This window comes from Simochromis diagramma, unplaced genomic scaffold, assembly GCF_900408965.1.
Source record: "Simochromis diagramma unplaced genomic scaffold, fSimDia1.1 OVJJ01000387.1, whole genome shotgun sequence".
In the NCBI taxonomy this organism is placed as follows: Eukaryota; Metazoa; Chordata; class Actinopteri; order Cichliformes; family Cichlidae; genus Simochromis; species Simochromis diagramma.
In genome coordinates this window covers 6224537-6245949 of record NW_024387152.1, presented here as the reverse complement: position 1 = coordinate 6245949, position 21413 = coordinate 6224537, and the positions used below count along the sequence as shown (strand labels likewise).

Here is a 21413-nt window from a genome sequence, read left to right as displayed (position 1 = left end):
ACGCTCGCCCTCGGGCACCCTCCCCGGGCCTGGCTCCAGGGCAGGGCCCCGATAAACCCTATCCCAGGCAGTGTGAACTGTTCCCTCGATGGTCTTTTCATAGGGGTCTTCTGAATCGCTCTTTGTCTGGTCCCTCAACCAGGACCAATTTGCCATGGGAGACCCTACAAGGGGGCAAAAGCGCCCAGATAACATAGCCCCTGGGATCCCTGGGACACACAAACCCCTCCACCACAACAAGGTAGCGATCTTCCTCCACTCAGGGACGAGACTGTCGTAGCCAGGGCTCGAACCGGCAACCTTCTGATTACAAGGTAAACCAGGTAGTGGCGGAAAGCAGAAATTCTGGGAAGTTTTGCTGTCACAGTTCCACCTGAAACCATTCGGATAACTTCTATGGAAATTATGTATTCTATTCGTGTTTATGTCGATGTGGCTTCTGGTTTCAGAGTAAGGAAAATTATGGTTTGTTTTGTCTTCAGGGGTGTTTCAGATGACTGCAACATGGTGTCACGAAAACAGATGGATGCTCTCATCCTGCAGCACAAGCAGCTATTTAATAAAAATGAAGCCTGGAGGAAAAGACTGTTCCCAAAAACGACTGGCCTGTTTTCCCACCCTCAGCTTGTGTGCATTTCCCTTTGGCATGTAAAGAATTTTGCCTTTCTTGCTCTCCATAATGTATTTTTGCTTTGTGGTTATTTTTCCACACCCTGCTCATAACAGTTCTGTTTTTTGCACATTTTCCACTACAGGATGGAGATTCAATTATTGATGTTTGTGGTGATTATGTTCCATTCTTTAGCATGTGGTTATTAATTGGCAGGGCTATCTTGTAGTCATTACAATAAAATCCATGACTAAATGTGAAAATTGTCTTGCTTGAACAAAATGACATATGAAGTTGTGTTCACATGCTTAATAAATGTTTAGTTTAAGCTGTTTCCTCATTGCATGACCAAGAAACCACACAGGACTCTGGATTATCCACTGTATGTTTTTTTTATTCGATCACTTATCTACCTGCTAAGTTTGACAAAAGCCCGTCCATAGCTTAGTATGAGGTCATGACCTGGACAAAAAAAAAAAAGAAAAGAAAAGAAAAAGCGTTAAGAGGATGTTTAAAATTGCTCCTGAAAAAGGCATGGATCAGTTTCCATGTTCGTAGCTACTGCGCAGTTGAAGGTCAAATTAAAATTAAGATCGGAGTATGGAGCATTTTATAATTTGTGTAATAATTAGCACAAACAAGTGACAGATCATCTTTCTGTTGTAGTTTTGTCTTTTAAAAAAGTATCTTGTGTACTGTGAGATATTTTGAACAAAAGTTTTTTATACTTACATTGTTGATCCAGGATGTGTAGGCGCTGACCTTGGTGAAGACAGAGGGCTTCTTGTAGTAGTTACAGCCTGCACTTGAGCCAAAGCTCACAATTCCATGGACATCCCAGGAGCCATCAGGATTCTGGCAGTTCAGGGGACCGCCAGAGTCTCCCTAAAAGGCAAATGTGGTCATAGAAAGATGCTCTTGAGGCTAGGACATATTTTCTGATTTAAACAGCGACAAATACTTCAAAATTGGTGAAATAAACAAAATTTGACTCACGTTGCAGCTAGACACATCACCATCTCCACCAGCACAGATCATGTTTGTGGTGACCAGATTGCCCCACCAGTCAGACCTGGAACAGGTGCTGTAATCAACAACAGGAAGAAGAGCCTGCTGCATGATGTCAGCAATAGGGCCTCCAGCTTTAGAGGAGAAAGACAACGCATTCAGATTCAGGGCTAGAGTCAAGATCGCCAGATTCATGGCCAGCACAGTTTGAGAACTACGTTGACAAGACACAGTTTTGATTTAGCTGCAGATTTAAAAACTGCATAAAAATCCAAACTATTTTTGATTAATATGATGCGAGAGGTCTTTTGTGATACTTTAAAATGTGTATTTTGGGGATTTTCTGTCACTGTAAGCCAGTGACAAGAAGCAACTCACAAGAGAAAATTATCCACAGGAGAACATATTAAAACTTATAAAACACTGAAGACGGGGCTTTGGAGCTTTATGTGAGCAGCCTTTATAGTTAGTTGAACTTTTATATAGTTACTATAATAGAACTTACTCCACAGACGTCCCCAGCCAGTGACATAGCAGGGAGCACCATTAGGCAGGGTCTCACCAGAGGTAGGAAGACAGGCAGGCGAGATGGCGTTAGTGTTTTGAACAGGTGATGACAGTTTGATCAGGGCAATGTCATTGCTAGGGTGTGGATAGAAATGTCATACTTAGAGAGTGCTAACAAGCAGCGATAGCATGAATTAAGTATTTGAAACGTAATAACATAGTTTCCAGCCCACAACAGTGTACTGTGGGCTAAATGGCCCACCGAATGTTGTAAGAGTCCCAGTAAGGATGGACAACAATAACAGAAGGGCTGATGGCGATGGAGCCAGACTCATTGGCGGTGTCCAGACTGTGTTTTCCCAGGTAAACTCTGTAGGTGTAACTGCTGCTTGGCCAAACACAAAAACAAAAGTTATGCATTTTTGATATATAAGTTATATATGGCAATATATAACACCCTACGATCTCTACAGTATGCCTGGTTCTGTGCCATATGTGTGCACTCCATTTTAGACGTCTTCCTTTTTTCTTTTCCATACCCAATGCAGTGAGCAGCAGTGAGGACCCACTCGTTGGAGATCAGAGTACCACCACAGGTGTGATAGAAGTTGTTGCCACTCTTGTACTGCAGAGAGATCTGAGGACAACAAATAACAGCACGGCACAATGAGTTTTAACGGTAAATGGCCTGTATTTGTATAGCGCTTTTCTAGTCCCTGAGGACCCCAAAGCGCTTTACACAACCTGTCATCCACACACACACACACTGGTGATGGCAAGCTACATTATAGCCACAGCCACCCTGGGGCGCACTGACAGAGGCGAGGCTGCCGGACACTGGCGCCACCAGGCCCTCTGACCACCACCAGTAGGCAACGGGTGAAGTGTCTTGCCCAAGGACACAACGACCGAGACTGTCCAAGCCGGGGCTCGAACCGGCAACCTTCCGATTACAAGACGAACTCCCAACTCTTGAGCCACGATCGCCCCAGGTGTATGTATACCTGCCAGGGCCAGCTGTGTGGACGGACATCTTCTCCACCAACCACTCTGGTGAGAATGGGGGGATAGGTGGGGGTGCCGCACCCGTAGGCTAAGAGGAAACAGTGGAAAGTAGGATGATTTCTGATGCTCCACGAGAATCAGAAGTATTACAGTATGTTCACATTTATTTGCCAACACATAACATAATCGTCAAAGACGTATTTGCTTACCGCCGACGACAAACAAAGCCAAGAAAATGAACATCATTGTGACTCTCTTCAGTAGAAGTTTAGAGGCACCTGCTATCCCTTATATAGTGAGTCAGCAGGCAGAAATCGCATGTTGCAACATTTCCGTCAGCACAGCAAGTGAAATTTTGGTAGGAAAAACAAATCAACCTTGGAGATAAGTAACCACAGATATCCCCAAATAAACCTTATCTCCCCGTCTCTACCTCTGTGTGAACCATGCAGATGCCTGCTGAATTGGTCACGCCTTTTATATTTCATACAAGAGAGTCTGAAGCTTGGGTATTAAACAAGTCAGTCCTGTATTTTAACATCAAAGAAAAAATTAATTTTCCATTTTCACACTTAGGTCCATAAATTCTGCCCATAACTACTGGAATAGCACTAGCTCCACATCTAAACCATGCCAAATGGGACCAAATAGAATAATATAAACTGTGCAAGCAATTTCCTAGTTGAAACTCTTGCTTAAATATCTATAATATTATATAATGATTGACAAGTCAAGGGTTTTACAAAAATATTGTAGACATTTTTATACATGGTGCCCCATTCACAGCAGGTCAAAAGTAATTGGATAATTCACCGATAAGCAGTTTCGTGGTGAAACTAGGCTTTTTTTGCCCTCACTATTTTTTGGCAAATTCACCAGATAAAAGTTCTGGAGTACACTTTAATTATTCAACCTGCATTATGGTTGCGATTTACTATAACTTTCAATATGTTGTCCAGAGAGATGTAAGTGTAAGTAAAGGAGCTCAGGATTAGGCTGAAAAGCCAAAATAAGCCCATCAGAAGGACAGCAAAAACTTTGGAAGTGCCCAAATCAACAATCCAGTATATTCTTCAAAAGAACGAATGTCCTGGCCAGCTCAGCAACATCAAAAGCCCTGAAAAACCACAGAATTCACAGTTGTACAGGGTTATACTCTCTGCTCAGTTTCAGCCAAATATTCCAATACCGATCAGAGGCACAAGTGCAAATTCTGTGTCACTGTCCAAAAACTAACTGAACATTTACAAGGGAGGTAGTATGTCAGTGCTACACTAATAATAATGTATTAGTTCATTAGACAGCTGTGTCATTGTGTTTTGTTTTTCTTCCTCCACCTACATGAGAGTGCAGCATTTCAAAGGAAATCAGAATAGGGGGCGTTGCAGTAAATATGCAGTAAGGTTCTTTGTGTCTTTGTGTGAACTGCAGCATGTGGTGATAAAGTTAAAAACCCTCAAATCCACTGATACGTTTAAAAAAAAAACATAAAAAATACTGAACTCCAAAATACTTTGTCCTGTTCACTTAGCTCCACCCAAGCATCAAGGCTTGTCAGAGGCTCAGTTTCCAAGGATTTCTGTTGCGTAACAGTGTGAAAGGTATAAAAATGTCACAGGTTGAATGGAATCTGTGGAGATACAGCCAAGATGAAGTTTCTGGTGCTTGCTCTGTTTGTCGCAGGAGGTAAGGAGCTTTTCAAACACTGCACACAAAAATCTGTTTTTATCCAGCTGTCTCTTCAGTGGGTATTTTCTACAAAATTTCATGCAGGTAAACAATGTGCTTTTTTTTTTTTTAAATCTTTGTCTCATATGTCCCCTCAGCCTACGGGTGTGGGCTGCCTGCCTTCCCCCCTGTGGTGTCGCGGGTGGTTGGAGGACATGATGTCAGGCCTCACAGCTGGCCCTGGCAGGTAAACACTCAAAACTTTATTCAGAAAAATCTGAATATCATCAACATAAAATGTATTCTGTTAAAGATAGGCAGACTTTATTTACTGCTAGACTGGTAAAGACTGGTATGAAAAGTTATTGACGCAATTTGAAGCATTATTGGAGGATCTTTAAAAAAAGGTTTACAGTGGTTACAGTACAGTAAATTAAAAGACATAAGAGGATATGGTTTTTAAAAAACTGAAATGCTGCTACAGTTTGGGTTTTTAGATTACAGATTTTAGATTATCCAGAGAAATGACCAAGTAACAACAAACACTTTGCAAACTCCCACAAGGGTGAACAGACTGCAACCAGCGTAACAAGCAGCACTCTCATAAAGCACAAAATCAAGCTCAAACATAGCAAAGAGGTAATTCACTGTACTCTTATGTATGTTTTAGGTTTCCCTGCAGTACAACAGCGCGGGTGAGTGGAGACACACCTGTGGAGGCACTCTGATCTCTGACCAGTGGGTCCTCACTGCTGCACACTGTATCAGGTATAAGAACCAAGGGTTTTAATCATGCATGGAATTACTAACGATCACAGAAACAAATTTTTTGCTTACACATATCAGCATTATAATCTGTTCTGTCACCTTGCAGCTCCAGCAGGGAGTACAGAGTGGCACTGGGGAAGCACAACCTGTTAGAGACAGAGAATGGCTCCGTGTTCGTCGGCACCTCTAACATCATTGTGCATGAGGACTGGAACTCCTTTTTCATTCGGTAACATTTTACCGCTACTACTAAGAATTTACCTGTGAGACTTGAATATCAAAAAGATCATGTGCATTATGTGCATTTATAACTGTGGGCTGAGTATTTGGTTAAATACAATGTTTAATCATTTCTTGCCCAGTAATGACATCGCCCTGATCAAGCTCGAGTCCTCCGTTAACTTCTCTGATACCGTCATGGCTTCTTGTCTTCCCGAGGCCGAATTTGTGCTCCCCAATAATGAATCCTGCTACATCACTGGGTGGGGTCGCCTGTTCAGTGAGTGCCCTTTTTTTTTAAGAGAAGCTTTCTTTAATTCTATCCATCCCTTCAAAACTTCTCAAATAATCATTACGTGACACAACTTGTTATGTAAACTGTCTCTTTCTCTTTTTTTCCCCCTCGAAGGGAGGACTATACGGATGTTTTTGATAAGTTGATTTTTCTTAGTCAGTTCCTAGTATACAGTATCATCTTAGCATGTTTTTACTTTTTAGATTAAATCTATACACACATACTTTTACTAACTAACATGATGCATTTTTGGTTGTTTAGTGCTTCGTTTTTCTGGAATAAAGAATCAAATTTCTGTTATTAATTTGGATAGCACAGTGGGGAATGGAAGTAAGGGCATACTTGGTGTCTTAACCACTAGGTCACCAGGGAACCCAGTCAAAGAAGAGTCAAAAATCCTTTCAGGATCATTCTGCAGACTAATCCATTATAACTATTTTACAATTAAACAGGGATGAGCAATTAATTTTTTACAAGGGGCCACATGAAAAACTGGAACTGTTGTGGAGGGCCGCGACAAGGACCTTACAAAGAAATAAAAAACAGTATTAAATAGAACTGAGTTCCGCCCTTTGGCCCCTGGATTCTTTTGTTTGAGATTTTTGTCTGAGATGAACTACGTCTTTGTTGTCCACACAGCCGGAGGTCCCATTGCTGACATCCTGCAGCAGGCTCTCCTGCCAGTGGTGGACTACCCAACCTGCAGTCAGCCTGACTGGTGGGGTTCTCAGGTGAAGGAAACCATGGTCTGTGCGGGTGGAGACGGAGTTGTGGCTGGCTGCAATGTGAGTCTAAAATAATGATTTTCTAATCGCATAAAGTAACACTGTAAGAGTCACACTTTCACACATCAGCTAACTTCAGTTAAACTCAACTTTCCTAAAAGTTCAGAGTGTGCCACACAGACTGTGGAATTAACTCAGTCACACGTTTCCACATGCTGTGAATGAAGGGACACATATTTTTTGTATTTATTCTTCCATCCAATCTTCTCACTTGGCACAACATTTAGCCACAAATAAAAGCTAGTGACTAGCAAGTGCAACTCTCATTCATTTTTAAGCAAAGCTATCATATTTACTAGTCAAAGATTCTCAAATATGAATACTGGCCATTTTTCCTTTGCATTAAAATGAATTAACTGTGGGTTCTGCAAAAGCCAGCGACACAAAACAAGGTGTTACTATAAAGTAATTACTTTTTTATTAATTTTAAGGAAAAGAAAATTAGATTAATGTTCGAAAATTGTATTATATTATTCCCAGTGATGTCACAACCATCTCTACTAAGCTGCATTTTTGTGAGCGACATAAAATGTAAAAGAATCTCTGTAATGTGTGATAAGCAATCAGAAAATTGTGGGCTAGTCTAAGAAATAACTGCTGAATGTGGAATTCGCACACTGATCACTTTGATTCTCCCACCTGACTCAGGGAGACTCTGGCGGTCCTCTGAACTGTATGAACGCTGCTGGAGTCTGGGAGGTTCACGGTATTGTCAGCTTTGGCTCTGGGCTCAGCTGCAACTACGCCAAGAAGCCCACTGTCTTTACCCGAGTCAGCTCTTACATCGACTGGATCAGCTCTGTAAGTGTCCATACGTTTGTGCATAATTTCAATGCTGCTAATACCATTATTTTACTTTAAGTCTAACATTTCTCTATTATCTCTTTCACAGAAAATGGTGGCCTATTGAGAGAACAGCTTTGTGGGATGAAAAACACTATGTGCAAATTCTGAAATAAAGAATATATGCCCACAATTTTGTTTCGAAAAGTTGCATAATTTTTTGTTCTACCATCTCTGCTTTATTGTAATTTTAGCAGTTTTCTAAAAATAGAAATAGCAGTAAAGTATAACAGAACCTTGCTGAAGGAGTCTGCATATTCATATTTGTTTTATTCTGAAAAATACTTCAGCTATTATGTTTGATCAGTGATACTTGGGTAGTAAAATAGTTTCCACTTTTCAGTGCCCTAGAACACTGATGGGAACTTCTTATCAACAACCACTTGTCCTGTACTCAAGTTTCCAGTATTTGTTTGACTTTCTGCATTGCTGACCCAGTTTCCTAGGAAACAAGAGGGAAGTTGCATGCATACAGTCTGAGAGCAAGACCGTTTTAAGCACAAGACAAAGTATACACAACAGTTGATTCTGTTCATCTGGATGTAGTGTTTTCAGTGGGAGAAACGTTTCGTCACTCATCCAAATGACTTCTTCAGTCTCAGCTGACTGCAGGTTTTGATATTAATGATCAAGGAACTGACCTCCCAGCCCAGTTCCTTCAGTGCTGCTAGTTTCTGTCATTATGCAAATATGCTGTTTATAAGATTGGATAAACCTGCGGTCAGCTGAGACTGAAGAAGTTTCGTCATCACTTGGATGGACCCTACAGATCTCTGTAACGTGAAGCAGGCAGCTAATTATTAATCTCCCGGGTCATTCATGATCACACATAAACGAAATAAACATTGTGTCATGGCACAGGCTGGACTAAGATGTTTAATAATTAATCAAGACCCAGAACTATAAAAAGTCAGAACATGAGTCATGTCTTAAACTGCCCTCATATTCAAACACCCTTTCTATGAGTGTATTTACTGAAAATAATCAGACAGTACCAGGAAACACAGCTAACCCTATCGCTAACCCTGTCTCAGTTGAGTGCTGTGGTTTCCGACCTCTGCTTGAGGTGGCCTCACAGAGAACAGCATGACTTATACATGTTATTCATTTATTACTACAGGTATAAAATATGATGCCTTACCTAAGCTCTCACTCCAGCCAGACAGTAGTGGACACTTTAGCCAAATCCATGGAGGGGACTCTCATGTCCCCTCTCTTGTTCCTTTGGACAGCACACTGCAAGTTCAAATCAAAATCAGATGAACGCTGGCTGTGTAACTAAAACTACAATAAAACACGTTTTTTTTAAAAGCTCTCAAGCATAAAGTGGAAAATGTGGGTGTATTTATTATGGAAAATATGTATATTAGGTGTTTCAATAAACAAATCGTTAAATTATCTATCTGTGGCAGCTTTAACTGTTCACCATGGGCTTTTAGCACTGATTTATGAGCCAAATTAAAGTACTGTGCCAGTGCCAGTACTCCACCATGAACAAAATACGACAAGTTTAGATTTTTCTGTTAGTTGTCAGGGCTGCTGAGCACATTAACAGGATAGCTTCTCTAGCATCGGCAAGGATATCTGTCACCAGCAGCATGCAGTAAAGTCTGAACTTCACAAAAAAGAGAATATGCAGTCAGAAAATAGCTTACTAAAAGGACGAGATCTCAAAGATATAAGCTTGATAGCCAATTAAAATTGTTTAGCCACCCAAACAACCATGCATTAACCCCACGCAAGTGCAGTCACCATCAGTTTAATTGCAGTTTTCTCTTTTCTTAAAAACATATTAAGCCCCAAATATTTCATACTCAATTAAAACTATCAGCACAAAGGCAAAGGAAGAAGTGCAGTGACTTATGTCCCCATATGTCTATGTGCTGTGCTAAAAAGATATGAAGTTAGAAGGCTGAGCAGTTCAGCCTTGTGCCACAAGGTGGGGTAGCAAGCCAGTGTGGCAAGCAGCCTGCCCTGAGTCCAAACTGGAAGACATGCCAGTGCATCTGGAAAGCAGCCATCATCACCACCAACACAAACCCCCAGAAAGAAACTGCACTCTGCTGTAAAGAAAAGAAACGATAAGACAGAAGTAAAACAGCAGCAAACACAGCCTAATTGTCTAATTGTTGATTCAATGACTCTAGGACTATCCACTTGCCACGAAGCTCATTATGTGGCACAGCTACAATTTATTTAGAAGTACCATTTAACCTAACAAAAGAAACAAGCTCCAGCCGAAAAAGAAAATTTGAACCCAGGACCATTTTGCACTAAAGTGATAATGCTAGCAATTTCAACAACCTGGATCTCAGCTCAAATAAAGCATTTTCATGTTTTTTACAACTAGACTGCACATCCAAAATAATAAGAATAATAAAAATATTAATAATAATACACTAAAATCTTCTGGTTAATCACTGCCACCTGATAGTGAACATTTTAGTTACATTTTGCAAAGTGTGATCACAAAAAGCACCTTTAAAAGAAGACTATTTATGACTTAGAAATCCAGCACGTGCTTTGTGGGGTGTTGTTTATGAAAGACGGGCATGCTTGATTTGTTATAAGTAAAGGTTTTTGTATATCATTGTGATTGTACCTACTCTTGCTCAGTTTGATGCCTCTAGCACAAATTGTGATATTTGAATGAAAGGGTTGCTTGCATTGCTCTTATCAGTCAAAAACATAGAAGCCCCCTCAGACAAAGCCTTGATTCTTGATTCTTGATTCTTGTTCTCCCTGCAGCTGCAGGCTCTCCATGCTGTGGTGAACTTTGGCTCTGGCGAGGGCTACGGTGTCTTTTAGAAGCCAGCTCCCTTTAGCCAAGTGAGCTCCAACCATACGACAACTACATCAACAACATGATGAACAGCTTCCTATTGTGATTACTTTACACACATTAACAATGCGACACTGAGCTGACAAAAGCACTGCCTCACAAATCCAGGAAGGGTGTTTCATTCTAAACTAAACTCACGAGTACTCTTGATTATGTTTGTCAGTATTAAGAATGACTTAGTGTGGTTTTTGTCAGTAAAATTAAACCATTGTGTGTCAGAATAATTGTCAAATATATAATCGTGTCCTTGAAATTTGGCAACATAATTACATCTTGCTAGTGCCAGTTTGGACCTCCTTTCGCCTTCAGAACTTCCATTATTCTTCATGGCATAGATTCAACAAGGTGCTGGAAACATTCCTCAGAGACTTTGGTCCATATTTAGCATGTTAGTGTCACAGTGCTGCAGATTTGTTGGCTGCACATCTGTCATTCCACCGCATGTCAAAGGTACTTTATCTGGTGTCTGTGGAGGCTATATGAGTACAATGAATTCATGTCATGTTCGAGATGATCTGAGCTTTGTGACATGATGTGTTATCCTCCAGTAAGCACCCATCAGAAGATGGATACACTGTGTTCATAAAGGGATGGACGTGGTCGGGTAATCTTTGGCATTTAATGATGCTTAGTTGGTACTAAGAACGTCAGTTTCCCACCATAATATCCGCCACACCATTACACCACCAGCAGCCTGAACCTATATATGAAACACAATCGATCCTCGATTTCATTTTGTGCACAGCAGATTCTGACACCATCATCTAAATGTCAGGTCAAACACTGTCTTCCAATCTTCTATTCTCCAATTTTGGTGAATCTTTGCAATTTGAAGCCTCAGATTCCTGTTCTTAGCTGGTAGGAGTGTCTCTCTGTGTGGTCCTATGTTCTTTAAGGTTCAATGTGCAGAGATTCTCTCTGAATACTCTGTTCCCTTTCTATAAGCTTGAAGCAGTCTGGCCATTCTCCTCTGAACTCGATGCCGCTCACTGGATATTTTCTCTCTTTCAGACAATTCTCAGTAAACCTCAGAGATGACTCTGTGGGAAAATTCCAGTAGATCAGCAGTTTCTGAAATACTCGGACCAGCCCATCTGGCACCAGCAGCCATGCCACGTTCAAGTCACTTAAATCAAGTTTCTTTCCCCATTCTGATGTTCAGTTTGAACTCCAGCAGGTTGTCTTGACTATGCACAACTGCTACCATGCCACTGGCTGATTAAATATATGTATGAACAAGCAACTGATGTGTATGCAGTGCCGTGAGTGTATAAGTTAAGTATAAGGGAGAAAATAGGAATTTTATGTATTCAACAGATTATGTCGGTCAGCATAAATACACAAAGACATAGTTACAGAACACCAATTAACAAACAATTATTTTATTTTTTTTTATAAAATATTAATGTGATAAATTTGTTCAGTCTTCAGAAAAAACTCATTATCAAAAAACTAAAAAGCAAAAACAAAAAAATACAAATTATCAGAAATGCATGGTTTCACAGTGTATCTACAATAAAAAACAAAAAAAAAAAAAAAGAAAAAAAGAGAGAAAATGCAATAAATGAAACTGACAACATTTTTTTTCCAGGAACTCATCTATATACAAGTATAAAAATCAGTTATGTAGTTAATTGGTCATTAGCAAATGAGGTACAGTGTTCATGTCTGCAGCACAGAAGGTGTTTTTTGTTTTGTTTTGTTTTTTTTTTAAAAACTGTAGATGAATTGCAATAACTGATCTCTAGTGACATGATAATTGTGCTGTGCAGTATACTGTATAGTCAGTTGGTATCCTTATGCATTTATCAGAAACAATATAAAACTGGATAATGAAGAGTCTAATTGAAAATGTCACTTTCCTTACAAAAAAAAAAGTGAGCTGTGCAACTTCACAATATTAGTAACACTTAATGCAATTAATAAGTCATACAATTAAGCTTCAGCTGTCTGTCCCGAAGAAGAAATCAAAGTGTTTATACAGCTGCTGACCAAACCATTCCCAACGCATCGGCGTGTCTTCTATTTCGGCACCTTTGCTGCACACTTTTAAGGGAAGGCAAGTATACGAGTCGAGCTGCGATCAGCAAACAAGTGAGAATAGCTGGTGTTATGTTGGCACAGCTGCACACAGTCACAGAGTCTTTCTGTTTCCGTGTAGAAAGCGAACAAAAACAAGCCCAGAGAAGCAGACTACACAGCTGCCTTCACAACTCGCCGTTCACCATGGCTACAGGCAAAAGCTCTCAACTATTCACATGTTCCATCAGTTTGCCTCAAACACTCCCTACTGTGTGTGCTGTTAGAGCATTGCAATGCTACTGTTAACAGAGCAACACTAGAGCTGAATCAAGTTCAACCAATGTGAATGAGATGTTTCAGGAAGTGCTGTTCTGAGTAGAAAGGTGTTTAAACTGCACTTTACTGCATACAGCTGAAGGGCAAACTTGCAATTAGCTGCCACTGCCAAAAGACTCCATAAAACGAGAAACTTTGAGTTTCCCGGAAAATTTCTTCTTCCTAGAAAGTCTCTTCTCTTGAACAAATCATGACTTTAATGCCGGCAAATCCTGCTGCTTTAGTGTAAACATGAGTTTTAACGATTACGACCTCCCAAGGGTTAAATTGGACCAGGGCCTTGTGCTCTTCCCCGTCACCGGACATCCTCATCCTCTCCCTAAAACACATTTAGCCAGTTTACGCCTGAAACACCCATGGCTGTACCTTAGCAAACAGTTTAGTCCAACCTGTATGCCAGCTGCACTGTACATGACTGGTTATGTTTGAGAAGTTGTTAGACAAGCACATTTTTTTTATTTATTTATTTATTTTAAATGGTTCCTCTTCTAATCAAAATTCTAATTAATACAGTTCAATAACTCAGTAAATGATACTAAAATCCAGCAATGCACTGATTTTGGACCATTTCACAGTTGGTAAAAGAAAAAGCAAAGAACAAACAACCTGGACAACTTAAAAAGTCAAACAGTATCCTTCAGCAAGCCTGTTTCACCTGCCTTGGGTGGAGCAAACCTGCAGAGAGTTTCTTTCAAAGGAGCCTTTCAAAAGAGAAAACTAGGATTTCTATTTTGTGAGAAATAAACATACTACCGTGGAACCATAACCAAAGATTCAACAAGGGATGCTTGAAATGCAGCAGACAGACGCTAATAAAGCTTTGTTTCATGTTGGTTCAGTAGCAAAGCTTCCGAATGAGTATCGTTGAGTAGATGCCTCACTTTAAAATGTGTAAAGAAACCCCCAGTACCAGGTTTCAGCTTTTTGAGGCAGAGACATAAAAGAAACCCTCCAAATCAAAGTCCAGTAAAACAGAAGCCATCATTACAAATGTAGAGAGACTGGATCTACAAAGCTCTGCAGACCCTCACACACGCCAATTAAGACGCATTGAAATTCATTTGATCCTAACCTCGAGAGGGCCGGGGGTGGGAGCAATACTATTGATAATGAGGGAGAGTTTCCGTGCAGCCTGATTCAGGTCAAGCCACCAAAGTGCATACAATACTCAGGCGCTGTGGACCTTACAATTGGTAAACTACAGGCGGTGCTAATCCTAAGGATTCCAAGTCCTAAATGGTAGCTATATCTATTTAAATTCTCAAAACTTCACCCCACCCCCCTCTCAGGCGCGTCTTAGGCTCTCTTTCACCATCAATTCACCCGTACAGTCAGTGTACAGTGGAGGCCAGTAACATAAAAGGTAATTAACAGAAACCTACAATAATATTAAAAAAAAAAAAAAAAAAAAAAAAAAAAAAACAACAACCTGCATGTACAGTTTCCTCAATCCAATGTGGCACAGTCTGATAAAAATGTGTCACAGTAAGCAAGGATGCAACAAGTACGTCCTTTACTGCCTGTATCCACTTCAGAGATCCAAAGTTTTCTCCCGTTCAGTGCTTTGGATTTCTTTGGCATGATGATTACTGTTGAACAGAGAATGTATTTTAATGCCACTGGCCGCATTCTTCAACAAGTCATATTCCAGGTCTTGGCTTGCAAAGGCTGATCAAAATCAACAGAAGATGATCGAAATTCCACCGAATCGTTCCAAACATTATCAGCTCCATCTTACATCGGCGGCACTTTATCCTCATACTGCGGTGGGGGGGTGAGTGGTTCAATACTGAATCCAGCTGTGGGCTGAGAGTTATCAATGTTTTTCATGTGCAGCTTCTCCGATTTAATCCTGCGGATACTGATAGGGAGAAGCTTACGGTTATTTTTCCCAGGTCTATGGTTTGATGCAGAAACAGCAGCAGCAGGAGGACCACTCGAATCCACGGCAGGCTGAGATCTGCTAACTGTGCCCTCTGACCCCTCGTTCTCGTACTGCACACCATCCACTTGCACCAGGTCGTCATAGGAAGGCAGCTGGGAGACGCTCGGGCGAAGGTTGCTCTGAGTGACCGGGTACTGGCCACTGCATACCGCCTCCTCGTAGGTGGGCACCGCGTAACGCTGGGCTTGCTGCTCAGCACTGTAAACATTTATGGAAATGCAAGAATAGAAATGGTACACTTTAATTACACATACTATTTAAATGCATACACATTATAGTCACACAATGACCGGTCCTGCACTAGCGTTGACTCACATGAGTGAAGATGATACAGCTTATATCAGGGCTGACAAAGTGATTGCCCTGATGTCTAACCCTGAGATTTACACTGCTGAAAAAGAATTTCAGCTACTGTGAGAGTAAATGTTGCTGCCTTTAAAGAAATTCTTGAGCAGGCAATAAAAACCACAAGCAGATCTCTCTCACATGTTTTCAGGTTAAAAGAAAAAAAAAAAAAAAAAAAAAAACTCTCTGGGAGCGTGCTGAATACAATTAACTGAATTTGAGATTCTCTTAATAGACACAAAAAAATGAAGAAGTCATCTTGGAAAAAAAGCCCTAATTTTTAAAAGAAGTCAAAAAGTGATTTAGTCAGTCATGAAACTCACGTTTCCCTTTGCTCCTGGTCCCTTCCTCGTGCTCCGCTGTGGTTCTGGGCCTCCCGGAATTGTTGCTCCCTCCGTTTGTTTCTCATTCCCAGACATAATGACAGCAGGAGCATAGCCACTCCGCAGCCCGTCAAGACGAAGGCCACAGAAGACGCCTTATTTTTCCTGCCTTCACCTGCCGGGTTGCCGCTGCTGCTGCTATTGCCAAGTGGTGTTGCAGGTACCACACTCCACGCAATCATCACAACACCAAGGGCGATAAGCCCAGCCCCCAAAGCACACAGGGCATACTGGGAACCGGAGTTTCCATTGATTTCGCTGCTGGTGTTGTTGTTGCTGTTGTTATTGTTGCTGTTGTTATTGTTACTGCTACGAGCCTGTTCGTGGCCAAGAGTGTCTGGTGGTCCACCCACAGTGGAACGCATCTTGGCAGTCCCTAGATTTCAGTCAGAGCAGCTGCAGACGAAGTCAGAAACTGTAGAGAGAAAGATACAAGGGGGTGGACACAGAATGAAAATCCCGAGAGATATAGAATATGTCAGAGAACAGAAGAGAAACAAAAACACATTTAAAGTTTCTAATGTGGAAATGGTGTCTTTAAAAAGTGGCTGTCTGTGAGGTTGCGTTTCAGTAACATCAGTAGATTGAAGTCTCTAAAGGATATTGACTATGTTTTCCAAAAGTTAAAAGCAGAGTCTTGCAGAGGTAAAGTGTGAAGAAAAAAAAAAAAAAAAAAAAAAAACCTGCACACACTTTTTGATCCGTCGTGCTGAAAAGGCAACTAATACAAACAGAATTTCTTTCCTAAAATTGTATCCAGACTCAAAGGGATTTTATACTTGGAGAGGTATAAAATGTGAGGCACGTCAGCATTCAGCGCGCTGCACATATTAGCTGCCTGACAGAGATACGCAAAGTTAGGCAGGGCTATTTGTCCTGATTGCTTTGGCCTTTGCACAGCTACAAAGAGGTCATTTTCCTAATCAATAGTGGCACACAGTATTCAGATGACCCACAAGTAAGTAATAAGGTTATAGATTGCACTCCTGAACCGAAATTATTAATTAATTTTATATGACAATATATATATATATATATATATATATGCGCATTTATAGTAAGGAGATCAGCATCGTGAGGGTTTAATTCATAGCCTCACCTTACGCCAAAATAGTTGAATATAATGGAAATTTGGCAGTGACCTAAAAAAGAAAAAAATCTGACATGTAAAGGAGCTGATCATCATAATTTCTGGACATATTAAGTTCCTCACCAGCTCTGAACACGCTGTTAATGTGTTCCTGAGAATGAATTACGAGCCTCCAAAACTCCCCTAGTTCTAGTAGCAGGAAGCCTAACTCAACTCTCAATAGTTAGAGCTCTCCTTAATAAATAAGCGTCATTTCGTAAGGTATTACCGAACATGTTACTTCTGCCCAGAGATTTGTTCTTTATATGCATCCATTTTTCAAAGAAACCCACAGAACATAAAATTCACTGAAGCAAGATTCCATCAAGGCCACTTCCAGTAGGTGTGCTGAATGGGAAAAAAAAAAAAAAAAAAAAAAAAAATTTACAGCAGACTCACAAAGTCACATGTCACATCATAAGGAGCTACACTCAGCACTTTAAATGGGCAGATAAAGATTATTACAGCCCCTGTAAAAATAAATAAATAAATAAATAAATCTGTACAACATTATCATCCTGTAATTTACATAGAAATATACAGGGTTTCTGTGTCAACCTACTTTTTAATAATTCAATTATAATAAATAAGCAGTTTTGTGTTCATATTTAAAACCATAACCAAACATTAAATCAAACACTGCCCTACAAATTAAAATAATTCTCTGAAGCGCAGTGAGCATGCCCAATAAGCACACTTGCACATGTGCTGCATGATTTTATTTTGCATGCTTTAGAAAGTGCAAGACGACTACTAGGGACTGTAAATAAATTAGGACAAAAGCGCAAAAGAAATGACCTCGAACCACTCAGAAATGTCATCGCGAAATACCCATACTATGGATCCATCCATGGATACAATAATAACAGTCTGTCTGGTTGGTAAACGTGCCCAGACCTGCTGCACTCTAAAGTAGCCAATTAAGTGAGCCCCCCCTCCTCCCCATTCCCGTTCTAAGGAATGCATGGAGTGAATCCAGCTCATCATGACAGCTGCAAACGCAGATACCACGTCCTACTTTTCAAAAAGTTGTGCAGTTGAGACGTGCAAAGTGAGGTCACATATTATTGACTTGCTCAGGGGTAGTTACAGTCCAATCTAACAGGTTTATTTCACCAAACAACGCAGTAACACATTAACAGGCCTGCCCACTTGAAAAGCAATCCCTCCACAGGCCCGGGCACAACATATTTCTAGTGATGTTGTCGTCATTGTCACCCAATCTTAAAAAAAAAAAAAAAAAAGTCAACTCGACTCTAAACTAAACCAACTCAAGCTACTAGTATAACTTCAGCACTCGGGTGAGTTTTACTAAATATGACTCACAGCTGAAAAAAAAAATGCCCGCGTTCGTGCCAACAATGGGACTCTTTCTTACTTTGAACCCGGGAGATAAGTAATGAGGAAAACTCAAACCCTCGGACAAACACCCTTTGAGAATAAATGATTAAATAATGAGTCGTCAGTGTAACTTTTAGTAACATTCAGCGATACATACTAACACTTCAGCGAACAACTTTAACGACGTTCCACTCACCTCTGCATCCTGAGTGACTCCTCTTCGTGTTCTGCCTGAACTTGGGAGCTGCGCTGTTTATTATCGCACACTGTCGACACTGGCAAGACTTTATGAGGCATAATTTGGTGCCAAATAACGGTTAACGACCAGGAAGTTTTCTCTGAGAAGGATGGGCCCGGTCACAGAGAAAGCCGGAAGGAGGGGGCTCCAGCCACTTACACTTCCAGTTTCATTAACTCTTTCGCTCTCGGCGCGTTAATAGACGGAGTCAGGGTGGTTCTTCACTGTCACACACGCTGTCCCCTCCACTTATCTTATCTGCTGTACAAAAAGCCGGGAAATACACTTTGACAGTTAATGATCTATTATTGCTTGCGACATAAAGCCGATGGGAAACATTTGTTTGCAAATGCACAAAAATATAAACCGGAAACATCTGGCCTTCGCACAAGTCCTTAATGACTTAAAAGACAAAAGACCTATTTAATACTGAAGTCAATTTGATTTCAGTTTAACAGATAGGCGTTAAGCCAACAACAACAGACCACCTTGTTGTAATTTACTAACACACAATCAGAGCTAAATGGATAAAAACATACGTACATAAGGTAGAAAACTAAGCTTTCAACCCAGCCCAGAGTAATAAAATTAATGGATAATAAAATTAATGACGACATTTACAGTTTCAGGGTCCAGTACAAGGTTTAGGTTGATTTTTTTCTTAACAGACTTGCCCAGTTAGGCATGGCAGTGTGATAATAAGCGTTCATGCGCATAATGTCCCTGGAGTTGAAGCATTTAAATGAAATTGCATTTTGCAGTTTCAGTAGGTAGGTAGGTAGGTAGGTAGGTAGGTAGGTAGGTAGATAGATAGATAGATAGATAGATAGATAGATAGATAGATAGATAGATAGATAGATAGATAGATAGATCTAGCCATCAATATCAGTCATTAGATCATTTATCTCCTCCTGTGGTCAGCTGGGATAAAAACAGGAGGAGATAGATGTCACTAATGTCAAGACACTAAACCTTCTCACAATGCACAGAGTGCTCCACCCTAATTCAAATGCCCTGAGGTTATATGAGCAATGGAAAGAGAGAGGGCGTGGATTAGTGAGTGTGAGCCATAATCCCAGATGAAGCACGGAGAATTCACAAATACATCAGGAATATTTCCCCCTGAGATGAGCTGTTCCAAGAATGCTTCGGGCAGCTGAAGACAGATGGTGATTAGGAACAGGAAGGGGAACTATAACAGAGGACCTGAATGGGATGTACCATCAACAGACAGAGGAAATGGTTGAAATCAAAAATGCCTGGAAAAGGACAGCTTAAAGGACAACACAGAAGTCTGATCATGTCAGAACAAGAACAGGCCCCGTGCCCCAGATCCATACACACAGAAGCCAACGGGACCCAATTTGCAGACTGTGCAAAGGTGCCCCAGAACCACACACACTGATAGGCACAGCCAAGTAGCTGGGATAGTGTACAGAAACATCTGTGCTGTATATGGAGTAGACGTCCCCAATTTCCAATATGAAACACCATTAAAGATAGTAGAGAACAACAGGGTTAAGGTCCTGTGGACAGACAACAACTAGCCAGCAACCAGACATAGTAGTGGTTGACAAGGAGCAAAAGACAACAGTTGTGATAGGGCCTGCAATCCCAAGGGACAGCAACATCAAGAACAGGGGGCACGAGAAAACAGAGAAGTATCAGGGGCTGAAGGAACGAGTGGAGCAGACGTGGAAGGTTAAGTCCAAAGTGGTCCCAGTGTCACAGTGTAAGAGCTGTAACCCCCAAATCAGAAGAGTGGCTTCAGCAGATTTCAGGATCTCGGTCTGGAGTCTCAAACTACCAGCATGTGTATGTGTGTGTGTACTATTAATAATAATCAAAGCTCAAAGTCATTTTCAAAGACAAGGCCTACCTGTGTAACTGTTACCTGTGTAACTTGCCCTTTTTTATCTTCAGCATACACAGTAATTTGTATGAGTCATTCCAATCTCAAACAGATTAAAAATTATCTATAAAAATGCAAATGATTTGTTGTTTTACAACCAGTGAGATTATTAAACGTCAGAGACAAAGCCCTGTTTCAAGTCCTGATAATCAATGACTTTTACTTCTTTGTAAATTTACCACTTACTGGCAGTCACGCCTTTTTAGCCCTTTGGACTGGGAAATGCAACCCTGAAGATTTATCCTGCCCACACTGGTGACGTAGATGGTCTTTGACTATTTATTTAGTCATTCGTCTGTATAATTGTGTATGTGCAATATGTCACTGATATGTTCAAAGATAAAAGATGAAAAAAACAAAGGGTTTCACGTTGCTCTGCTTCATTGTTTCAGTGGTCCCCCTGTCTCAGCTTACTAGAATGAGGACTGAAGCATTTGTGACCTTGGTCAGTCACTGCATTGTTCCTTTGTCATTCTGGGCTCCTGGGAAACGTTCTTCCTCCTAAGCTTTTGTCTGGTTCCTCTGCTTCATCAAATACACACTCACACAATGCAAGGACAGAAATATATGTGAACAAATTGGGACTTAACCTGGTGGTCTGAATTAATCCCTTATCACTGCCAGTGTGTAATCAAATATGATGGCAGAGAAATATCACTGTAAACTGTACTAATTTATACGGCTACGTAGGCTTGAGTGTAGCAAATGAACCACACTGGCTGTAAATTAGACATAGCTCTAGTAGAAATACCAGTATTTTAATTTTTCCCATCAAGTAAAGCCATCCAAATCTACTGTTGATCTTAGTTTAATGGTCCTTGTCCACTAAATATTTCAAAGCAGGTAACTGAGTTCCCTCATCATTATCTTTTAATGTCTCACATTACAAAATGGCTTTACCCAACCAACGCTTGGTGGATTACAGTAAAGGCTTTAAGTGAGGCAGTGCATCTAGCCTAAGGGGGCCGTCTTTATTTGTGCTGTGTCATGCAACTATGGCACAAAGGTCTGAGTCATCATGAGTAAGAGGAGGAAATAGTATCATGAGGAACTGTCACAGCTGAGACTTGAGTTAACGTGTCTGACAGGGAGTGCAGAGCTGGATGATAGCTGCCCAAAATGCCATCAATAGATCAGTAAAATGCCAAGGTTATGGCAGATTTTATTGCGGGCACTGTTTGAGTTACAGTGGACGCTGCCTCATGGAAAAGG

The 21413-nt window shown here is 40.7% G+C and overlaps 3 protein-coding genes across 4 annotated transcripts; 1 reads left to right on the top strand and 2 right to left on the bottom strand.

Annotated features, from left to right (window-relative positions):
- Positions 1-1003: 1003 nt before the first annotated feature.
- ela2 (elastase 2) lies at positions 1004-3456 on the bottom strand. Its single transcript, XM_040048001.1, has 8 exons — positions 3340-3456; positions 3130-3218; positions 2665-2762; positions 2388-2510; positions 2124-2260; positions 1607-1752; positions 1343-1495; positions 1004-1072 (listed from the first exon to the last, which is right to left on the bottom strand). The coding sequence occupies exons 1-8, from the start codon at positions 3374-3376 to the stop codon at positions 1055-1057; spliced, it is 801 nt and encodes a 266-aa protein (XP_039903935.1). The 5' UTR covers positions 3377-3456; the 3' UTR covers positions 1004-1054.
- A 1257-nt stretch (positions 3457-4713) lies between these two features.
- ela2l (elastase 2 like) lies at positions 4714-7838 on the top strand. The gene is made up of 8 exons (XM_040048002.1): positions 4714-4816; positions 4957-5045; positions 5469-5566; positions 5673-5795; positions 5929-6065; positions 6720-6865; positions 7514-7666; positions 7758-7838. Exons 1-8 carry the CDS (start codon positions 4780-4782, stop codon positions 7773-7775), a joined length of 801 nt encoding a protein of 266 aa, XP_039903936.1. The 5' UTR covers positions 4714-4779; the 3' UTR covers positions 7776-7838.
- Positions 7839-12529: 4691 nt separating this feature from the next.
- tmem51a (transmembrane protein 51a) lies at positions 12530-18483 on the bottom strand. 2 transcript variants are annotated; one of them, XM_040047999.1, is made up of 4 exons: positions 18248-18483; positions 16681-16723; positions 15522-15996; positions 12530-15051 (listed from the first exon to the last, which is right to left on the bottom strand). In XM_040047999.1, the coding sequence occupies exons 3-4, from the start codon at positions 15944-15946 to the stop codon at positions 14643-14645; spliced, it is 834 nt and encodes a 277-aa protein (XP_039903933.1). In that variant the 5' UTR covers positions 15947-15996; positions 16681-16723; positions 18248-18483; the 3' UTR covers positions 12530-14642. The 2 variants fall into 2 exon arrangements, with proteins under 2 accessions (XP_039903933.1, XP_039903932.1); XM_040047998.1 differs by lacking the exon at positions 16681-16723 and having other exon boundaries at positions 18248-18481.
- Between the last annotated feature and the right edge of the window lie 2930 nt (positions 18484-21413).

Coding starts and splice junctions, on each gene's coding strand:
- ela2 (XM_040048001.1), bottom strand. CDS start 3,376: ATGATGTTCATTTTCTTGGCTTTGTTTGTCGTCGGCG. Junction 2,261..2,387: donor TGGGACTCTTACAACATTCG/GTGGGCCATTTA, acceptor TCCACACCCTAG/CAATGACATTGCCCTGATCA. Junction 1,753..2,123: donor TGGCTGGGGACGTCTGTGGA/GTAAGTTCTATT, acceptor TCTCCTCTAAAG/CTGGAGGCCCTATTGCTGAC.
- ela2l (XM_040048002.1), top strand. CDS start 4,780: ATGAAGTTTCTGGTGCTTGCTCTGTTTGTCGCAGGAG. Junction 5,046..5,468: donor CTCACAGCTGGCCCTGGCAG/GTAAACACTCAA, acceptor TGTATGTTTTAG/GTTTCCCTGCAGTACAACAG. Junction 6,866..7,513: donor GAGTTGTGGCTGGCTGCAAT/GTGAGTCTAAAA, acceptor CACCTGACTCAG/GGAGACTCTGGCGGTCCTCT.
- tmem51a (XM_040047999.1), bottom strand. CDS start 15,946: ATGCGTTCCACTGTGGGTGGACCACCAGACACTCTTGGCCACGAACAG. Junction 15,052..15,521: donor GACCAGGAGCAAAGGGAAAC/GTGAGTTTCATG, acceptor AAATGTTTACAG/TGCTGAGCAGCAAGCCCAGC.